The sequence below is a fragment of the Macrosteles quadrilineatus genome, unplaced genomic scaffold (assembly GCF_028750875.1).
Source record: "Macrosteles quadrilineatus isolate MER2022 unplaced genomic scaffold, UCM_ALF_1.0 Scaffold_1__1_contigs__length_201487025, whole genome shotgun sequence".
Lineage (NCBI taxonomy): Eukaryota > Metazoa > Arthropoda > Insecta > Hemiptera > Cicadellidae > Macrosteles > Macrosteles quadrilineatus.
In genome coordinates, this window is record NW_026542594.1 from 61,491,922 (window position 1) to 61,508,811 (window position 16,890).

The following is a 16,890-nucleotide window of genomic DNA, read 5'->3' on the forward strand; positions in this document are numbered from 1 at the left end:
AGGTTGTTTGCATTGTAACTTGTAAATGTAAACCTTTGTTTTCTCTGTAGCGACGGAGATTTATAAAAAAAGCGAGGCTGGAATTTCAAAACAAGAATTCGTCGTTTGTAAAGGAACGTAGAAGGCTTATGATGAAAATCCAATCCAAAGCAAAGGTCTCTAGAATCTGACCGACATCCTTCCGAAAATTGTTCCCTTCGTAGGGAAGATAAAACCCAAATATTTGCCGTTGAATATAGATCCACAAATATCCAGCTAGATTCATATCCACTAGATATAGATTAAATATCCACAAGCATAGATTAATACTGGTAAGGCAAACCTCTTGCCTTCGCACTCATTAGACTACCAAGTCGTGTGATTTTTTATGTTCTTTTTTTAGACTTCATAGTTGTGCTTGATAGTGGTTGGTTTAATTTCCCTTATTTTTTATGTTTCTTTCATTAACTTATTCGTTACACATAAATATTAATTATTTATTTTACATCATTCACATAATTATCTTTTTCACATTTAGATTAGGCAATCCAAAGTAAAAGTGAATCAATTAACGAATTTATGTGTCAAACACTGCTTCCATTAAGGTTACATTGAAATTTTGAGACCCAGTGGGGCGGATTCCTGAGATACTTTATTAACGCCATATAGATGTTGGCACTTACCGATATGGTCTTTATCACCATGCAAAATTTGAAAATGATTGATTCAGCCGTCTAGGAGGAGTTTGCGTATTACGAAATGCATAAGAAAACATGCACTACGATTAACACTCAAGAAGTTGACGTTCTTTAGCTTTAAAAAAAACTCGCATTGAAGTCCTTAGATGTAATCCAACAAGTACTATTTTATTGGTAGCTTGACTTTCGTTAATTAACGTCTACTTAAATTCATGTATAATCTATTTTTACACTCAGTACTTAATTACAAGCGTTTATTTTGACGCCAAATCTTAACTCAAGAAGTTGACGTTCTTTAGCTTTAAAAAAAACTCGCATTGAAGTCCTTAGATGTAATCCAACAAGTACTATTTTATTGGTAGCTTGACTTTCGTTAATTAACGTCTACTTAAATTCATGTATAATCTATTTTTACACTCAGTACTTAATTACAAGCGTTTATTTTGACGCCAAATCTTAATTAGTAAATATCTCATATTCACACCAAATATTCCCGATTTTTTACCATCACGTTTAGTAAAACTCATCTAATTTCAAAGGAAATGTTGATGTTATGGTACAAAACAAGTTAATCCTTTGTTCAGATGCTTGCGACACTACAAGCCTTTATTTACCTCCCTCTTGGTCCCAGACATGGTTACATGTTTGCATACAAGTCTACGACGCCAGAACATGTGCCAAAGTCTTTTGATCCTTGGATGATCGTAGAGTTAACTATAGCCTTAGGGCTTATGTGGGGCTAGTGTTCTCAGTACTGTATAGTGATGGAAATACTGCTAAGCAGTTAAGTAGTAAACCTTATTGTTAATTTAACCATAACCATATGCCACTCAATGGGAAAGTTTCTTTTTCTAAAATAAATTCATATTTAAAGTATATTTCAAATATAAATATTTAATGGAAATTCATTTAGTTATGTACATCATTATAGGTTCATGTTCTGGAATCAATACCCAAGTTGTTTTTTTATTTATCAGTCGATATTTTAAAAAAATCTTTATAAAAACCCAAATGCAAACTATGAATGCTATTTAGGAATGACATAACTTATGAGCACTCTTAATTTTTGCCAGTAACATTGTGTGTTTGAATGGTAATAGTAATTTACGCAACGATTGCGTAAAGATAGTGTTAACTACAAGAGTAGAAAATTTTTAAAACTTCTACGAGTGTCATTAACACCATTTACGCGAATTTCGTACCCTACTTTACCTACGACAGTGTTTTAATACCTGAAAATCAAAACTCATAACTTCAAATTTGGCACAAACAATTAAATTGGCCTAAACGGCTGATTAGTTGAAGTTCGAATAATTGAGCGGAGCGAGCGAAGCGAACGAAGCTCTTATGCATTTCGTAATACGCAAACTCCTCCTAGACGGCTGAATCAATCATTTTCAAATTTTGCATGGTGATAAAGACCATATCGGTAAGTGCCAACATCTATATGGCGTTAATAAAGTATCTCAGGAATCCGCCCCACTGGGTCTCAAAATTTCAATGTAACCTTAATGGAAGCAGTGTTTGACACATAAACAAAGACATAGTATCAGCTGTTGACTTTTGAATGCAGTAGGTAAAAAAATAGCTGGTAGCATTATTCCACAGATATTAGAAAATAAACGGTATGGATCATAAATATAATCAAATGACGACACAAGCTTGAGGTCCGTGACGTAGGAAGAGGTGAAGGAAGTAGTAAAGGTGAGCAGTCTGGAGTGTGGGAACTGTTAATGACGATTAGATTTATGTATCTGCATTCCTAAAATTCTATGGGAAGGGAGGAAAACAGGTCCGCGACGTAGGAAGTGGTGAACAAAGTAGTCACGGCGAGCTGACCGGAGTGTGGGAACTGTTTATGACGATTAGATTAAGGTACCTGCACTCTGCAGTCCTAAAATGGCATTGGAAGGGAAGGAAACAGGTCCACGACGTAGGAAGTGGTGAAGGAAGTAGTAAAGGTGAGCTGTTCGGGGTATGGGATATGTTTATGACCATTATTAGATTATGGTATTTACAATCCTATGATGCTATTTTGAAGGGAGGGAAACAGGTCCGTGACGTCGGAAGTGGTGAAGGAAGTAGTATACTCAAGCAGTCCGGACTGTGGAACTGTTTATGACAATTAGATTAAGGTACCTGCAATCCTAAAATGCTATGGAAAGGGAGGGACACACGTCCATGACGTAGGAAGTGGTGAAGGAAGTAGTAAAGGCACATTGGTCTGGAGTGTGGGAACTTTTTTATGACGATTAGATTAAGGTATCTGCAATCCTAAAATGCTATGGGAAGGGAGGGAAACAGGTCCGTGACTTGGGAAGTGGTGAAGGAAGTACAGTAGTAAATGCGAGCAGTCCGGAGTGTGGGAACTGTTTATGACGATAAGATTAAGGGATCTGCAATCGCCATGGGAAGGGAGGGAAACAGGTCCGCGACGTAAGAAGAGGTGGAGGAAGTGGTAAGGTGAACCGGGGCTATAGAATACAGTGTATATACAGTGTATTCTATAGCCCCGAAGGTGAACAGTGTGGAGTGTGGGAACTGGAAACCGTTTGTAGCAGTTAGATTAATGTATCTGCAATGTTGAAATGCTATGAGAAGGGATGGAAACATGCCCACGACATAGAAAATGGTGAATGAAGTAGTAAAGGCTAGCAGTGTGGAGTGTGGGGAATGTTTGTGGCAATTAGATTTACGTATCTAAAATACTAAAATGCTATGGAAAGTGATGAAAACAGATCCAGGATGTAGGAAGTGGCTTAGGAAGTGGTAAAATATGAGCATAGTCACAGAAAACATACTACGTGGCATAGTGTGAGAACCGTCTGTGGCAGTTAGATTAATGTATCTTCAATCCTAAAATGCCATGAGCAGGGAATGAAACAGGCCCCACGACGACGTAGGAAGTGGTGAAGGAAGTAGTAAAGGCTGGCAGTGCAGAGTGGGGGAACCGTTTGGGCAGTTAGAAAAATGTATCTAATACGTAAATGCTATGAGAAGGGAAGGAAACAGGTCCACGACGTAGGGGATGGTGAAGGAAGTAGTAAAGGTGAGCAGTGATGAGTATGGGAATGGATTAATGTATCTGCAATGCTAAAATGCTATGGGAAGAGACTGTAGACTGTAGGTTAAAATGATTACGAAGCATGAATCGATACATATTTCGATAAATGCAGTCGTTTACAATATAAATTTACAACTGAGTTGACAACAGCTGATTTTTACTCCAGAGAGGCTAAAACGATTTTTACTCCCTAAAGAGTAAAAATGCTACTTTAGACCCGCAACGCATGAATTAAAAACGACTGTTTTTACTGCAGTATGACAAAAACAATATAATATGAACCCTTGATGACTCCGCTCAATTTTGTGGATGCCTCTGCGAACGCCACCTAGACAAATTACAATTTTACTTCTACTCTCTCAATCCTTGAATCTACTTGTTGCGTTATCCGTGTTGTTATGAGAAAAACTATGCTTTTATGAAAGTAAACAATGATATCATGAGAAACTTTTCAATTCTCATAACTGAACTGAAACGGCAACTTTAAAAACGGTCGTAGGTAAAATTAAATAAACGCATTCGAAACTTTTGTGATCCGTAAAACAAAGAGTAAATCAAATTAATGTATTTTTTAGCAAAGAGTCGGAAATGTTACACTGTGTTAATATTCTGCGAAGTTTTCAAGCTTTTTACATATGGAATGCAAAACCCAATCTCCAACTTGTAGCGGATTAAACAGACACCGGTATCAAGTTACAGATTACCATTTATATTAGGACCGGGACTTAGTTTACATCTGGTGCTTCCTACGCATTTTCTTAGCTTAACATTTCTATATCGGTTCTCATTAAAATAAATTGCAAAAACATTTTACTAACGAATTAAGTGATTTTTTAAATAGTAATGTCTAAGGCTTTAATTTTGTCTCCAGCTTAGCTTATTTACTAAAATATGAAAGTAATATTAAGCAACATTTCTTAAAATCCCCTGAATTGTCTCACTAATGTATCTAATTATATAAATCAAATACACACGAGGCTCGTTTCGCACATTTTAAGTACCGGTATTTATTAATTAGTGGGATGCATTTGTACAAATAGTTGTATGTATTGAAACGATAGCCTGGTCAAATTTAAAGTGTTTATGGGTCATGCACTTTAAAATACCTGGGCCTATTAAATAAAAAGAGGTCATTACAAGGTAGTTTGTGTGTCGACGTATTATTTAAATGTAAATGTCTATGTTTTACGCAATGAATCAGAGATGTGATAAGACAGTGATAGATTACAAGATAAGAGAATGCCTGTGAGTGTCTGGTGACTAGTGTGAGGGATATGGGATGACTTTACGACTGCTGCTCATCATTTTCCGTAAGTTTTAACTAAATTAAACAAATTTCTGCCAAATTCAATATAAGTAACATCAAGGAAGTAATTTTCTTTAAGCTCAAATTAGTATCTTGCTATTCTATGTTTTCAAAGAGTTGATTTCGTAATGTTTGAACTAGTCTTTTAATTTCCAAACTGATTATGTCATTTTTCTTTGGATAAAAATAACATATATCTCTATATTCTTGTTGAAATGTTTTTATTTCATGTTACTTGTATCAAAACTAAACTGTAATTCAGTACTTCCTACTAAATATGTTGACCTCGAGCAATGCTGGTATGCTGCAACTTTTGAAGCGGAGGAAATGGACAAAGTCAGTGGTGATAGAAACAGCGAATCAAATAACTGTAGGCAGGGCAGTTGAACTGATTTAAAACTAATAGTCAGTTAACAACAAATGGTGTTGCAAATATTAAGTTTAAAATTGTATCCTTACAGTTCAAACATTGCATATCCTCCATTTTAACTAAGTCTAAGTTATTTTTAAAATGATACTTGTTTATCCGTGACGAAGGATATGTTTTGCAGTGTTAAATCGTGGTTAGATTTGGTTTTAGGCTAATTTAATTAATGCGCAGTACATGAAGTTACATGAGAAGAAGAGGACTACGGACGAAGGGAAGAGTGAGAAGAAGAAGGATTAGATTTAATGATAAAAACCCATCAGGATGAACAAATATTGTTTGATAAAGACCAGTTATGAGCATTCAGCAAATTAGCTGTTCAGATGGAGCATATGGGAGTTTAGGGAGTAAGTCAATAACAAGCCCGAGATCAGAGGAGTCGAATCTACGTGTTTGAACTGTCTTCGCAATTACCGAAGATTGAATTTGAAATTATAGGCTCTAAACCCTTATAATCGATGTTTGAAAATTAATTAAATGCTAGCAATAAAATTTATAAAACAAAATATTAGTGCAATCTACATTAGCTAGTGCAGCTATTTATTAAGTATAATAAATTGCATTGTATGTATGATGATAATTTATACATACAATTTATTGTTTATTGTAATAATAATAATAATAACAATAATAATCGTTAATTTATCAACGACATGAATAAAATCATTCAAATTTAAAAAATCTATATTTAGCATTCACCATAGAGATTTTTGAGCAACTTTAAACTAGTAAATACAGATTGTTTAAGACGGATAAGTTCATCAACAAGATTATGAAAGAAGTGGTTGGTTCCGTTGATTAGAGAACAATACTTTCAACCATATTTATACTTTAATACTTTTATTTGAAATGGTGACCATACAAAGTAGGTATTTTAAGCCAAGTATAAATGGAGATGAGTTAAGATGAGTGGCACGATCTTGTAGTCTTGTTAGTGACTAAGGCCGACTTGTTCCTTAGACACAGCTGTTAATTAATAGACCATACAGCTAATGGCAACTAAGGGACCTACAGTTTATAGTGGAATCCGAACCATATTTATGCCTCGGTATATACGAATTGGTCTAATTACCAGGAAAGTACTGCGGATAGTCGTAGTACTCACTCGTGCGGACGTCAATCCACACTAGGGAGTATCGCATCCACAGTGCATTCCTATAAATATCCACAATTCGTAACCTGCTAGTAGCTGGATTACAGGACGACTCCAACCGTCCCGGTTAAATTGGTTATATTGGTTTGTTAAAAAAAAAGCACCAGAAGTTATTAATTCTGAATAAAATATATTTTTACCAGAATACTTGTTCCTAAACCGCTAGTCGTACAAACACAAACAGTCGTATAAATCCATTGATAGTATTAATCTTTATTGTAAAAATGGTGATTTCAAACATGTCACCAATGGCAATGCATTCAGTGTTTCAGGGTGAATGGTGGCTCAGTGAGGCGTGGTGCTTGTACTTCTGTCCCAAAGAGAGGACTCCGGAGACATTCTGCGCAGTAGACTCCACGAGAGGGGCCAAGCTGTTCCAGGGCCGGTGTCAAATATGGAGGGCTAACTACTGCCTGACAGCCGGTATTTGTATTTGCTTATTGCCTACCAGTAGCTTCTAATGTCACCTAAAGTATAATAAGTATGCTCTGTTGGTGGGGTTAAGTGTGAACACATTTTGTAATAGTTGAGTGCCGTTTGAATAGGTTTACCTAATATCAAATAATATTTTATAGATTGGTTCAAATTAACAATAATACAGGTGTATTGTCAAGCCTCGACACACGACCGACGTGCGTTTACAAGTACCGCGGTAAAATAAAGTAATAAAATAAAAGTAGGCCTACCATGTATTTATTCGTTTGTATGACGTGTAACTTTGTGTTTGTTCGTGATTCAAACTGCAGAACGCACCTGTAATGGGGAAGATAGGTATTAATCTTATATAAGTACTAACGATGGTGAATTTATCACCAAAAAGCATCTCTTGTAAAGCATAACTAAACTACAACGATCAATGGTCAACCATATCAAAGGCCTTACTTAAATCGAAGAAGGCCAGCTAAATTACCTTTATGTAGTTCTCGTATCACCACAGTTATAAAATTAAACATTTTCGCAACTACTGAAAAGCCTTGGGTCCCTTTTTTGCAAATTGGTGTATCTACAAAGACTTAAAGTGCTTCGGGAATCGACTCAGCCTTTTTTTAGAAAGAAGGGAGGTAGTTCATCGGCAACAGATGATTTTTATTTGTTAGGCTTTTAAACTTTATCCAAGATCTCTTCCTCAGTTGTGAGGTTACAATCTTACTAATATTATAAATGTGAAAGTTTGTGTGTTTGTTTGTTTGTTTGAAGTTCAATCACGCATAAACCACTGGACGGATTGGGCTGAAATTTGGCATGATGATAGCTTACATTCCCGATTAACATATAGGCATATTCGTATCTCAAAAATCCTTTCGGGCTCCGCCCCAGTGGCTCTGTAATTTCCCGTGTTAACCTTATGAGTATTCATATTTATTAAAGGGAATTAAAGAATTTAGTCAGCTGATTCAACTAAAAAAGTTGGTTCTATGATATGGAAAAGCATTAAAAAGTTATAAGATTTACCAACAGGGTGCAGCACTATATTTTTTTTTGCATTTATGAAAACAGCTAATTTGAACTAAGCAGCAACAAAAAACTGTGATTCGCAATGAGAACTGTCAAAGTAGGATTGTTTACAGTTATGTTTATGTTTTTCATTTCATGAATAATTTGTGATATTTTGCGAATTGTTCAGCGGTAGTACATTTTTATCATTGTTTATTTGACCCACCAATATATTGTTCTGATGTTGTTATTAACAGTCAATCTGTAATTCTCATCACACGACCATATGTTAGTTCTTATTGTTATATTCATTCATCGTGAATCACATCTCATAACAACACGTACAAATTTTTTCTCTCATAAATTAAACCTTTTTTATACCAAAACCCTTGATTTTTCCTCTTATATTATACGCACATTTTTGGTCCTCTCAAGCCGCGGTTTATATCTAAAAAAAAGTTAGAAAGTTAGTGCGATTTTTTTCTCAAGTTATTTAAATGTCTCGGTTGAACGTATTTCATCCAACGTGAAGCCGCCATATAAAACCGCATCGCCATTAATGAAATTTTCTCCATTCGTTACGCTTCAGTCTACTCTCCTATCATTCCAAGTGTTCAACTTCGTCATCGTTCTACTTCAGCCATTCCGCTTCGCATTCATCAACTTCATAATTTCGTCAACAACGCAACTTATCGCTTCTCACAACAACACGTACTCATTTTTCTCTGATAAATTAATTCTCTTTTATAACAAAACCCTCGACTTTTCTTCTTACATTATAATTACACCGCACACAACTGTTGGTTTCTGTCGAATACGCCAACGTTTTATCCAAGCCAAACATATATAACACCCTATTGTACATTATAGAGTTTATTTAATGCCACATTAACGATCGATAAATGAAAGTAGCTAATTTGAGCCAGCGATAGAGCGCACTGATTATTGAAAGCAATTGATATCTGTCAAATGCGCCAAAATGTTTGTCAAGTTCAACTGGAACGACAAACCTTTTTTGTATACTCTATTATTGTAAACTCTCTATCTTTCATGACACTTCAACCAGCACAATGACAAAAGCTGAGAGTGAATAGAATTTCAGACATTAGATAAATCTGTGAGTGGTTCATTTAAATGTATTTTTTTAATACAGATTTGTTACAGTTGGTCCATATTAGATGGGACGACCACTTGAGTATAACAAAGTGATTGGTGATGTATATTGCTGCAGGATACAAGGTGATGGACATGCAGCAGTGCCTAGACCGCTACCCAGGCGTGCTGACTGACTATCTCGCCTCCATCAAGAGTTTCCAGAAGTTCGATGCCTCTAAGCAGCCACCGTCTGTCGGCTTGTGGCGGCGCTTCTTCCTATTGTGGACTCTTCTGTCACGGATGACTCCTAGAGTATACGCTGCGCCTCAAACTGCGTTACTTTTAACTTTGCTGCAACTATTGCTCAGTCAAAAGGACTTGAGGTCACCCAACAGCCCTTTCCTCAGGTCCACATTCCCTCAGGATGATATGTTCTCGAGCCCCAACTCCCCTAGGACGAATCCGTTTTCATTTTCGGGTCCCGGAATACCTCGGCTAAACCCATTGGCATTTCCTGGATCGTCGTTCTTTGATCATTTTCTACATCCCGAGTCACCTTTATCATGACTACGTTTTAAAGTAGCAATAAACAGTCTCTTTCAAATATCAGTTTTTTGTTTTTTTTTTACATGAAACTATCTTGGTTCAAACAACAATACGGCATCAATTGACATTGGCCATCTACAAATGGTACGGCAGTACTATGTACTTAACATGGATTATATTCCACGCTAGAATAATCTCATCACTTTTTATAATATTATGCAGTTTTTTTGTTACTTTTATCCTTGTACGCCTGAAGATGACTCCCCGGAGTTGATACCGGATGCAACCTAGGGCATCGAATTGAATTACTTAAATGCAGGTTTTTAAATCACTTTAAGTACTTTAAGTATTTTAAGTATTTTAGCTAAAAAATCATTGATTGCTTTTTGTTGTGCGTACTATTAAAATTAATGGAGTGATTAAGAATGATTGATACTAATGGTAAAACAAGAAATTTGAAGGTCCGTATTTGCCACTCAAGTTTTTAGTTTAGAAAACTGGTTTCAGTAACGTTTTAGTAAGAAGTTTTAGAACAAAAGGCAGATTTCATATACCAGTAATATGTAAAATGTGGTTGGATATAATCCAATTTTGGAATATGATACCACATTATACGACATGACGTATGAATGGGATAGTTTCTCATGATTGAAACCACAAAGGAAAAGCCAACTTAGCTCAGTATTAGTGGGGGTTGGATTTCGGTTGTGTTGCAGTGTGGGTATACTACCTGGATCCTTTGGACCCATGAAAATTAGGGTGAAATTGATTTTAAGGCTTGATCTTTGACCTTTTGTTTGGTAAATTGGTATTATGACTCGGTCTCGGCTACCTCTACATATTACTTGTCTCCTAACTTAAAGCTACTTATACAGATATGTGAATGTGTGTTTTGTTTTTTCTTGTAGTTTTTTTTTCTAGACGTCGAAAAGTTGTATATCATTGTCCTTAAAGCCTTGCCCATGCAAATAATGTCGGTAAGTTGTTTTATATCGTTAATATGATTACAAGATTTATTACATAATAAAATTATTTATAGTTTTTTACCACCCTTTCAAGAATTACAAAATTAAAATGCTAAACCAGTTCAGTTTCGATAAAATTAGAAACATACTTAATGATAAGACATACTGCAACAGATCTATCTTATTTACTTATAAGCTACTTGGGTTTTAGTTAGTATCACTGCCTGTGCCTCATAACAGGGGTGAATTTTAATTAGAAGAATTAAGTATAATTCTGTCATTTAATTGAATCATTTAATTGATATTACAATCAACAATTTACCAGTTTTAAATTAAAATTATTTTGAAAACGTAAATATAAAAATACCCATGCCACAGCAAACCTGCAGACTAAGCGAATGTCCATTTTCCTGGTTAGCCTTTCACTTAAATCAATTTCAATAACATTAGCTTTATTGAAAACCTACGTTTGCTGCTTCAGGAAGGGTAGTAAATCTTTTCTTTTCTTTTATAGTAATAATGTTTCTTTTCTTCTTGATGTGTAAGTTTTCTGTAAGTGAGAAAGCTACAATATTACTTGTTTATACTGTTTATACTGATTATTGTTGTTTAAAAGTGTACTCTTGAAAATAAGTAACGCCTAAAGATACTACGACTACAATCAGCTGGTGCAGTGTTTCCCATTCCTTTCGACGCTTGGGCTTAACCTAACCTAAAATCGTATTGTATTATGTTTAAAAGACTAATTATTTATATGCTTTATAGTGACTGTAGGAAAAATATAATGTGTAACACGAGTACAAATGGTCTTTGCTCACTAGTTACACAAATAACTATTGTAAGATATTCTGCTTAAAATAATAATAACCAAACAATGTTGCATTTAACCAAGCTATTGAGATAAGACAACAACATTAATTGTTAAGATAACTTGACACAGTGTTAATCATAATTAAAACGCTTCTTTCTTCTGTGTTGGCAGAGATAATGAATCTAATTAAGGAAGAAAACTTGAATACATCAAATGGTGAGAGCAAAATGTTGATCATCCCATTTAATTCCCAACAAACACTGTTAAATGTACAACTTTCATAATAAGAAAAAGTAATATTTGTAAAGCAACTTGTATTGCTCTCTATTCAACACGACAAATAACAATTTTTCTTTACTATTTATTCAACTGTATTCATTGCGGGAACTTCATTGGGAACCTAAGGTCACATATGCATTGCCATAAAACTGTGTAAGTATTGTAAATGAGAAGACTCATGCGCAAATTGCGCATTTCAATAGGATTTGAAACTTAATTCCGAGATTAAAATAGAAATGCAATACCCTTTTGCTTTTCATAGATCTAGATCTACTCCATAAAGACTGAAGAGTCATTTACCTACTTTAATCAGGTCACATTTGTTGTCAAAAAAGTAGCCGATTTAAAATGCAGTTATACATTTTCATAAACTATTTCGTCAGTCTCATTTTAGCGAATTTCCCATATGGAGAATAAGCTATTACCGTAGGTCTCATGGTAAGACCTAGACCCGAGACTGATTTACTTTTTCGTTTTGAGGTCCCCAGAGGCCAAAAACACCATCCGTTCAAATTCATATATATATATATATATATATATATATATATATATATATGTGTGTCCGTTAGCGTGATAACTCGAACAAAAATGATCCGATTTTGATGAAATTTGGTACAAACGTGTAAACCTAAGTTTGTTTGAACGAGTTCGCGAACCAGCATAATCGAACCATGGGAACAGGGGTTTATGGGGGGTTTTATGGGGTAAAAATGGGTTTTTCCCATTTTTTACCCTAAAAACAAAGAATTTTGTAATTTCCTTTTAAACATTTTGTAGAGCTTAAAAAAAGAAATAATTTAGTATATTGAAGCGCTGTTGTATGCCTAACGGACACGGAGAAAATAAAAAAAAGTGTAATTTCAAATTCCCATGTTCTTCTTATGGAGAAAATGAAAACTGTTGTAATTTACTTGTTTATGGATATAATGTTGATAAAAATTGGCAAATTTATTTATTTAATCCTATACTATTGACATATGGTCAAAAATCACTTTTTACCTTCCCCGTAGCAGCAAACCTAAGCACTCGTTAAATCTAATGTTATTTAAATTGGAAATATACAGGGTGTCCGGTCATAAGTGTTAAATAAAATTTTGCATCAAACTACATGGTAATGGCGACATAATGACGCACATTTGAGGTTCCCAACCTCAACCGTTAGGAAATAACAAATTAATTAAGGTTTTCAAAAAAATATTGTAGTTGTTATGAAAAAGGTTATATTACTCTGTTAAAAATGCACTAATTGTTAATTTAAATGTCATTTTCAGAATCCTCACAACATTTTAAATAGATATAAGTCATAATCGTTCGGGTACGAAAAAATTTTCTATTTACATTTCTTCGTTAAACAATTATTTTTAAAATTGACGAAAATTTAAATAACATTCAGCAATTTCTTTCTCGGTTACCAAATTCCGCTGAGTTAAACAAATATTACCGAAAACTTCCTTATTTAAGGGGCTTTACAATGATGTATAACTACATTTATCTACTGTCAAATCTATGGTGAATTTTACGCACTATTGTGAAAAATCACCGTTAAACTAAAACAGATATTGTAAAAAATAATGAATTTTACTTACTATTTTTATGAGCTGACCATTGATGATGAGGGTTTGTGTAATTTATGATTGACCAGACTACACTTCCATCAAACTAAAGAGTTTTTTTAGGTTTTGGAAAATTTGTTATAAAAAAACACAATACATTAGTAAAAATACACAATAACAATCAAATCAATGACATACTTCGTCCAAAGCACAACTTTTAGTAAGGTGGAACCACAGTTTGGGTGTAAAGTGCCCTCCGTTTTCCCGCAAGCAGGCCCTAGCTCGCTTGTGAATCGCGCCAACTGTGACCTCATTCGTCAATTTTTCAAACTAAAGAGTTTAATTTTTAATTTAGTTAATTTTTCCCTTACTTTCCCAGCAGCCTCAAAGATTCTCTCCCGTAACTCAACTTCAGAGTTTACTACAGTTAAGTAAACTAGACCTTTCATGTAACCCCAAACAAAAAATCTAACGGGCTCAAGTCTGGAGGTCGAGGAGGCCATGTCACACTTCCTCCACGTCGACCACGTCCAATCCATTTCGGGTAGTTTTGGTATAACCACAACCGAAATTCCGCGAGTTAATTGAAATCTTATCTGAAATATGAAACATATATGATAACCGTAACTTTATCACAAACACGTTTTACAACTATATGTTTCTTTTCTTAGCTTAATAGTTATAAAAAAAACGTTGCATGCGAGAAAAAAATACAAATTATTCGTTGCCTGCACTTAAATGTATTATTCTTCACAATAGCTTTTCTTTGCCCTACCATGTTTTTTTCACAACAATGATTGAATTACATTGGGAAATTTGAAACTTGGTAAAAACTGTATAAAACCATTGTAAAGCCCTTTAAATAAGAAAGTTTTTAGTAATATTTGTTAAACTCAGTGGAACTCGGTAACCGAGAAATAAATTGCTGAATGTTATTCAAATTTTCGTCGATATTAAAAATAATTGTTTAACAAAGAAATTTAAGTAGGATATTTTTACGTACCCCAACGATTATGTGTTATATCTATTTAAAATTTTGTGAGGAATCTGAAAATGGTATTTAAATTAACAATTAGTGCATTTTTAACAGAGTAATATAACCTTTTTCATAACAACTACAACAATTTTTGGAAACCCTTAATTCATTTGTTATTCTCTAACGGTTGAGGTTGGGAACCTCAAATGTGCGTCATTATGTCGCCATTACCATGTAGTTTGATGCAACATTTTATTTAACACTTATGACCGGACACCCTGTATATGTTTTATTTATTGAAATATTTTAGTAAAAATGTAATCAGACAAGTTGAAATTCGCTTAGTCTGCAGATTTGGGGGTATTTTTAATCTGACTTTGTTCAAACATTCAAATAAAGGATAAGCGGTTACAGATTACAATTCATATTGAAACCGTTATCAGGAAAGTTTGTCAGCTACACTGGATCTTTGAAACTCTAGAAATAATTGAATCTCAAGGGTGGGAGCGTAAAAACAAGTAAAGTGGTTTTTTTTTACTTGTTTTATTGTTTGGTGCTCTGGACCTTTAAGCTTTAATATAACATCTCAATCGTGAATAGTTATTTGTGTAACTAGTGGGCAAAGTGGCACTTTGCTGCACACGAGAGCAATGTTTACGCACGAACCGCAGGCGAGTGAGGAATGATCTCGAGTGCAGCAAAGGCCTTTTGAAAGCATTAGTCCAGGAGAAAAACTGCACATATCCAGCTTCCGTGGGATTTTTTGTGAAGCAAATGTGTGACTATGTGGAATCTCTTTATTTTATGTCACATAATGGTGTAGTACCGGGTGTTTACCCTCAAATTGCGGGGTTTGGTTTTTATGACGTCGTAAATCCAAGATGGCCGCCATGTGTGACATCTATTCATTAAATTAATAATAACTCTTTTCAGAGTAAAATAATCGAATTTTAATTTACACCATTCAATTCAGCTCAAAAAATCAAACAATTTGGTGTTTTGAATCATTGCTCTATGACCATTGGTTACCGAGATATTGAAGGCGGAAAACACAGAACATTGTCCCCATGTTATCCTTATGGGGGAAAAATAAAATTGTATATCTAGCTTATTACTCAGCATATCTTAATAATAATTGGTATGTGGCTTCATTTAGTAGAGATCTACTTGATTATGGCCTAAAATCCCCCATTTTTACATTTCCGTGGCAGCAAACCTGCATACTAACTTCCAATGTTATTCTTATGGACAATTTTTTGCATGCTTGTTCATGAACATACTTTGAGAAATGATGATGTGTGGCTCCATTTTAATTATTTATTGAAGCATTTTTAATTCGTTGAGTATACAGGTCTGCTGCTACGGGTAGGTCTGCTATAAACAAATTATACCATGTTATTTGTTTAATACCATGTTATTTGGTAACTTTGTTATTTATACCATGTTATTTGTTTAGTACCATGTTATTTGTTTAAATACGTATTAGAAAATAAAATAAATTAGACTATAGTTGTGAGGCATATGTAATTTTGTAGGATTTTGAATTAAGCAATTGTATGATTGTTGGCGATTGATAGGTAATGACATGTAGAACCGTGTACTACCGAGTATTTTGTCTGAAAGGGTGGCCAAGCTGGTGTTTTCGGTCGCCATCTTGGATCCGCCATATTGGATGTTAATAACTTTTTTATACAATGCTAGTGTTGTGACACATCATTATGAACTAAATTTTCACGCTGATTTCAATGCTGAAATATGTTTTTAAATATATTTTTTTGTTTGGAAGATATATTCAAATAAATACTCTCCCCCATACATTTCTTACGGACGTTTCGTACTTTGAACATTTTAAAGATTATTTTTCTTATATCTCCAGTTCCTATTAACGCTTGCAGTTCGTTCTAGTCTCAAGATATTCAGTGATATGTGAGCTTTCATTTGAGCTATTGATCTTTAAATTCGGTTGAGTTAGAGCTACGAACCCTAACACAATTTTAAATTTAACTTATTAAAAATCTGTTTATTTTATTTTATTTATTTATTTGTTAACGGTTGCACCATTTTTACATGAATAATACAATAATCTTACATACGGAAGAAGCAGAAAAAAATCACAGGCCAGTACAAAAGTACTATAAATAACAAACTATCTGAACAAGTTGACAAAACAAAAAATCCCACGGAATACAGTTTGCCCCCCGACTACATATAAATAATTAGTCTTTCAAACACTATACAACACGTTTTTAGGTTCAGCTGGCAACACAAATAGGTGCCCTAGGGCCTAGAGAAAGTAGTACCCGGTCCGTATGACTCCGCTATTTTTCCTCGGCAAGAAATGTGCTCCGTGACTTGAGAATATAGTTCCGTATGTTTTTGTAATTTGAAGTGGTTTCCGTGCCTAAAAAATGCTTTTAAGGTATTTTCTTGTTTATTAAGATCGTAGGAATGTTTTAAAAACGTTTAAAAGAAAAGTCCAGAAAGTTCAGAAATACCGAAACTATAAACACGAAATGACACGTTAAATCGTAGTTATAATAGTCAATCAGCTGTTAATAGTATTATTTTCTTTAAGTGTTGCCAAACTATTTCCAAGCATACACG

General features: G+C 34.4%; 1 protein-coding gene across 1 annotated transcript; it reads left to right on the plus strand.

Annotated features, from left to right (window-relative positions):
* The first annotated feature begins 4,965 nt into the window (after positions 1-4,965).
* LOC128983521 (uncharacterized) lies at positions 4,966-9,760 on the plus strand. The gene is made up of 3 exons (XM_054402823.1): positions 4,966-5,051; positions 6,892-7,050; positions 9,293-9,760. The coding sequence occupies exons 1-3, from the start codon at positions 5,021-5,023 to the stop codon at positions 9,721-9,723; spliced, it is 621 nt and encodes a 206-aa protein (XP_054258798.1). The 5' UTR covers positions 4,966-5,020; the 3' UTR covers positions 9,724-9,760.
* The last annotated feature ends 7,130 nt before the right edge of the window (positions 9,761-16,890 follow it).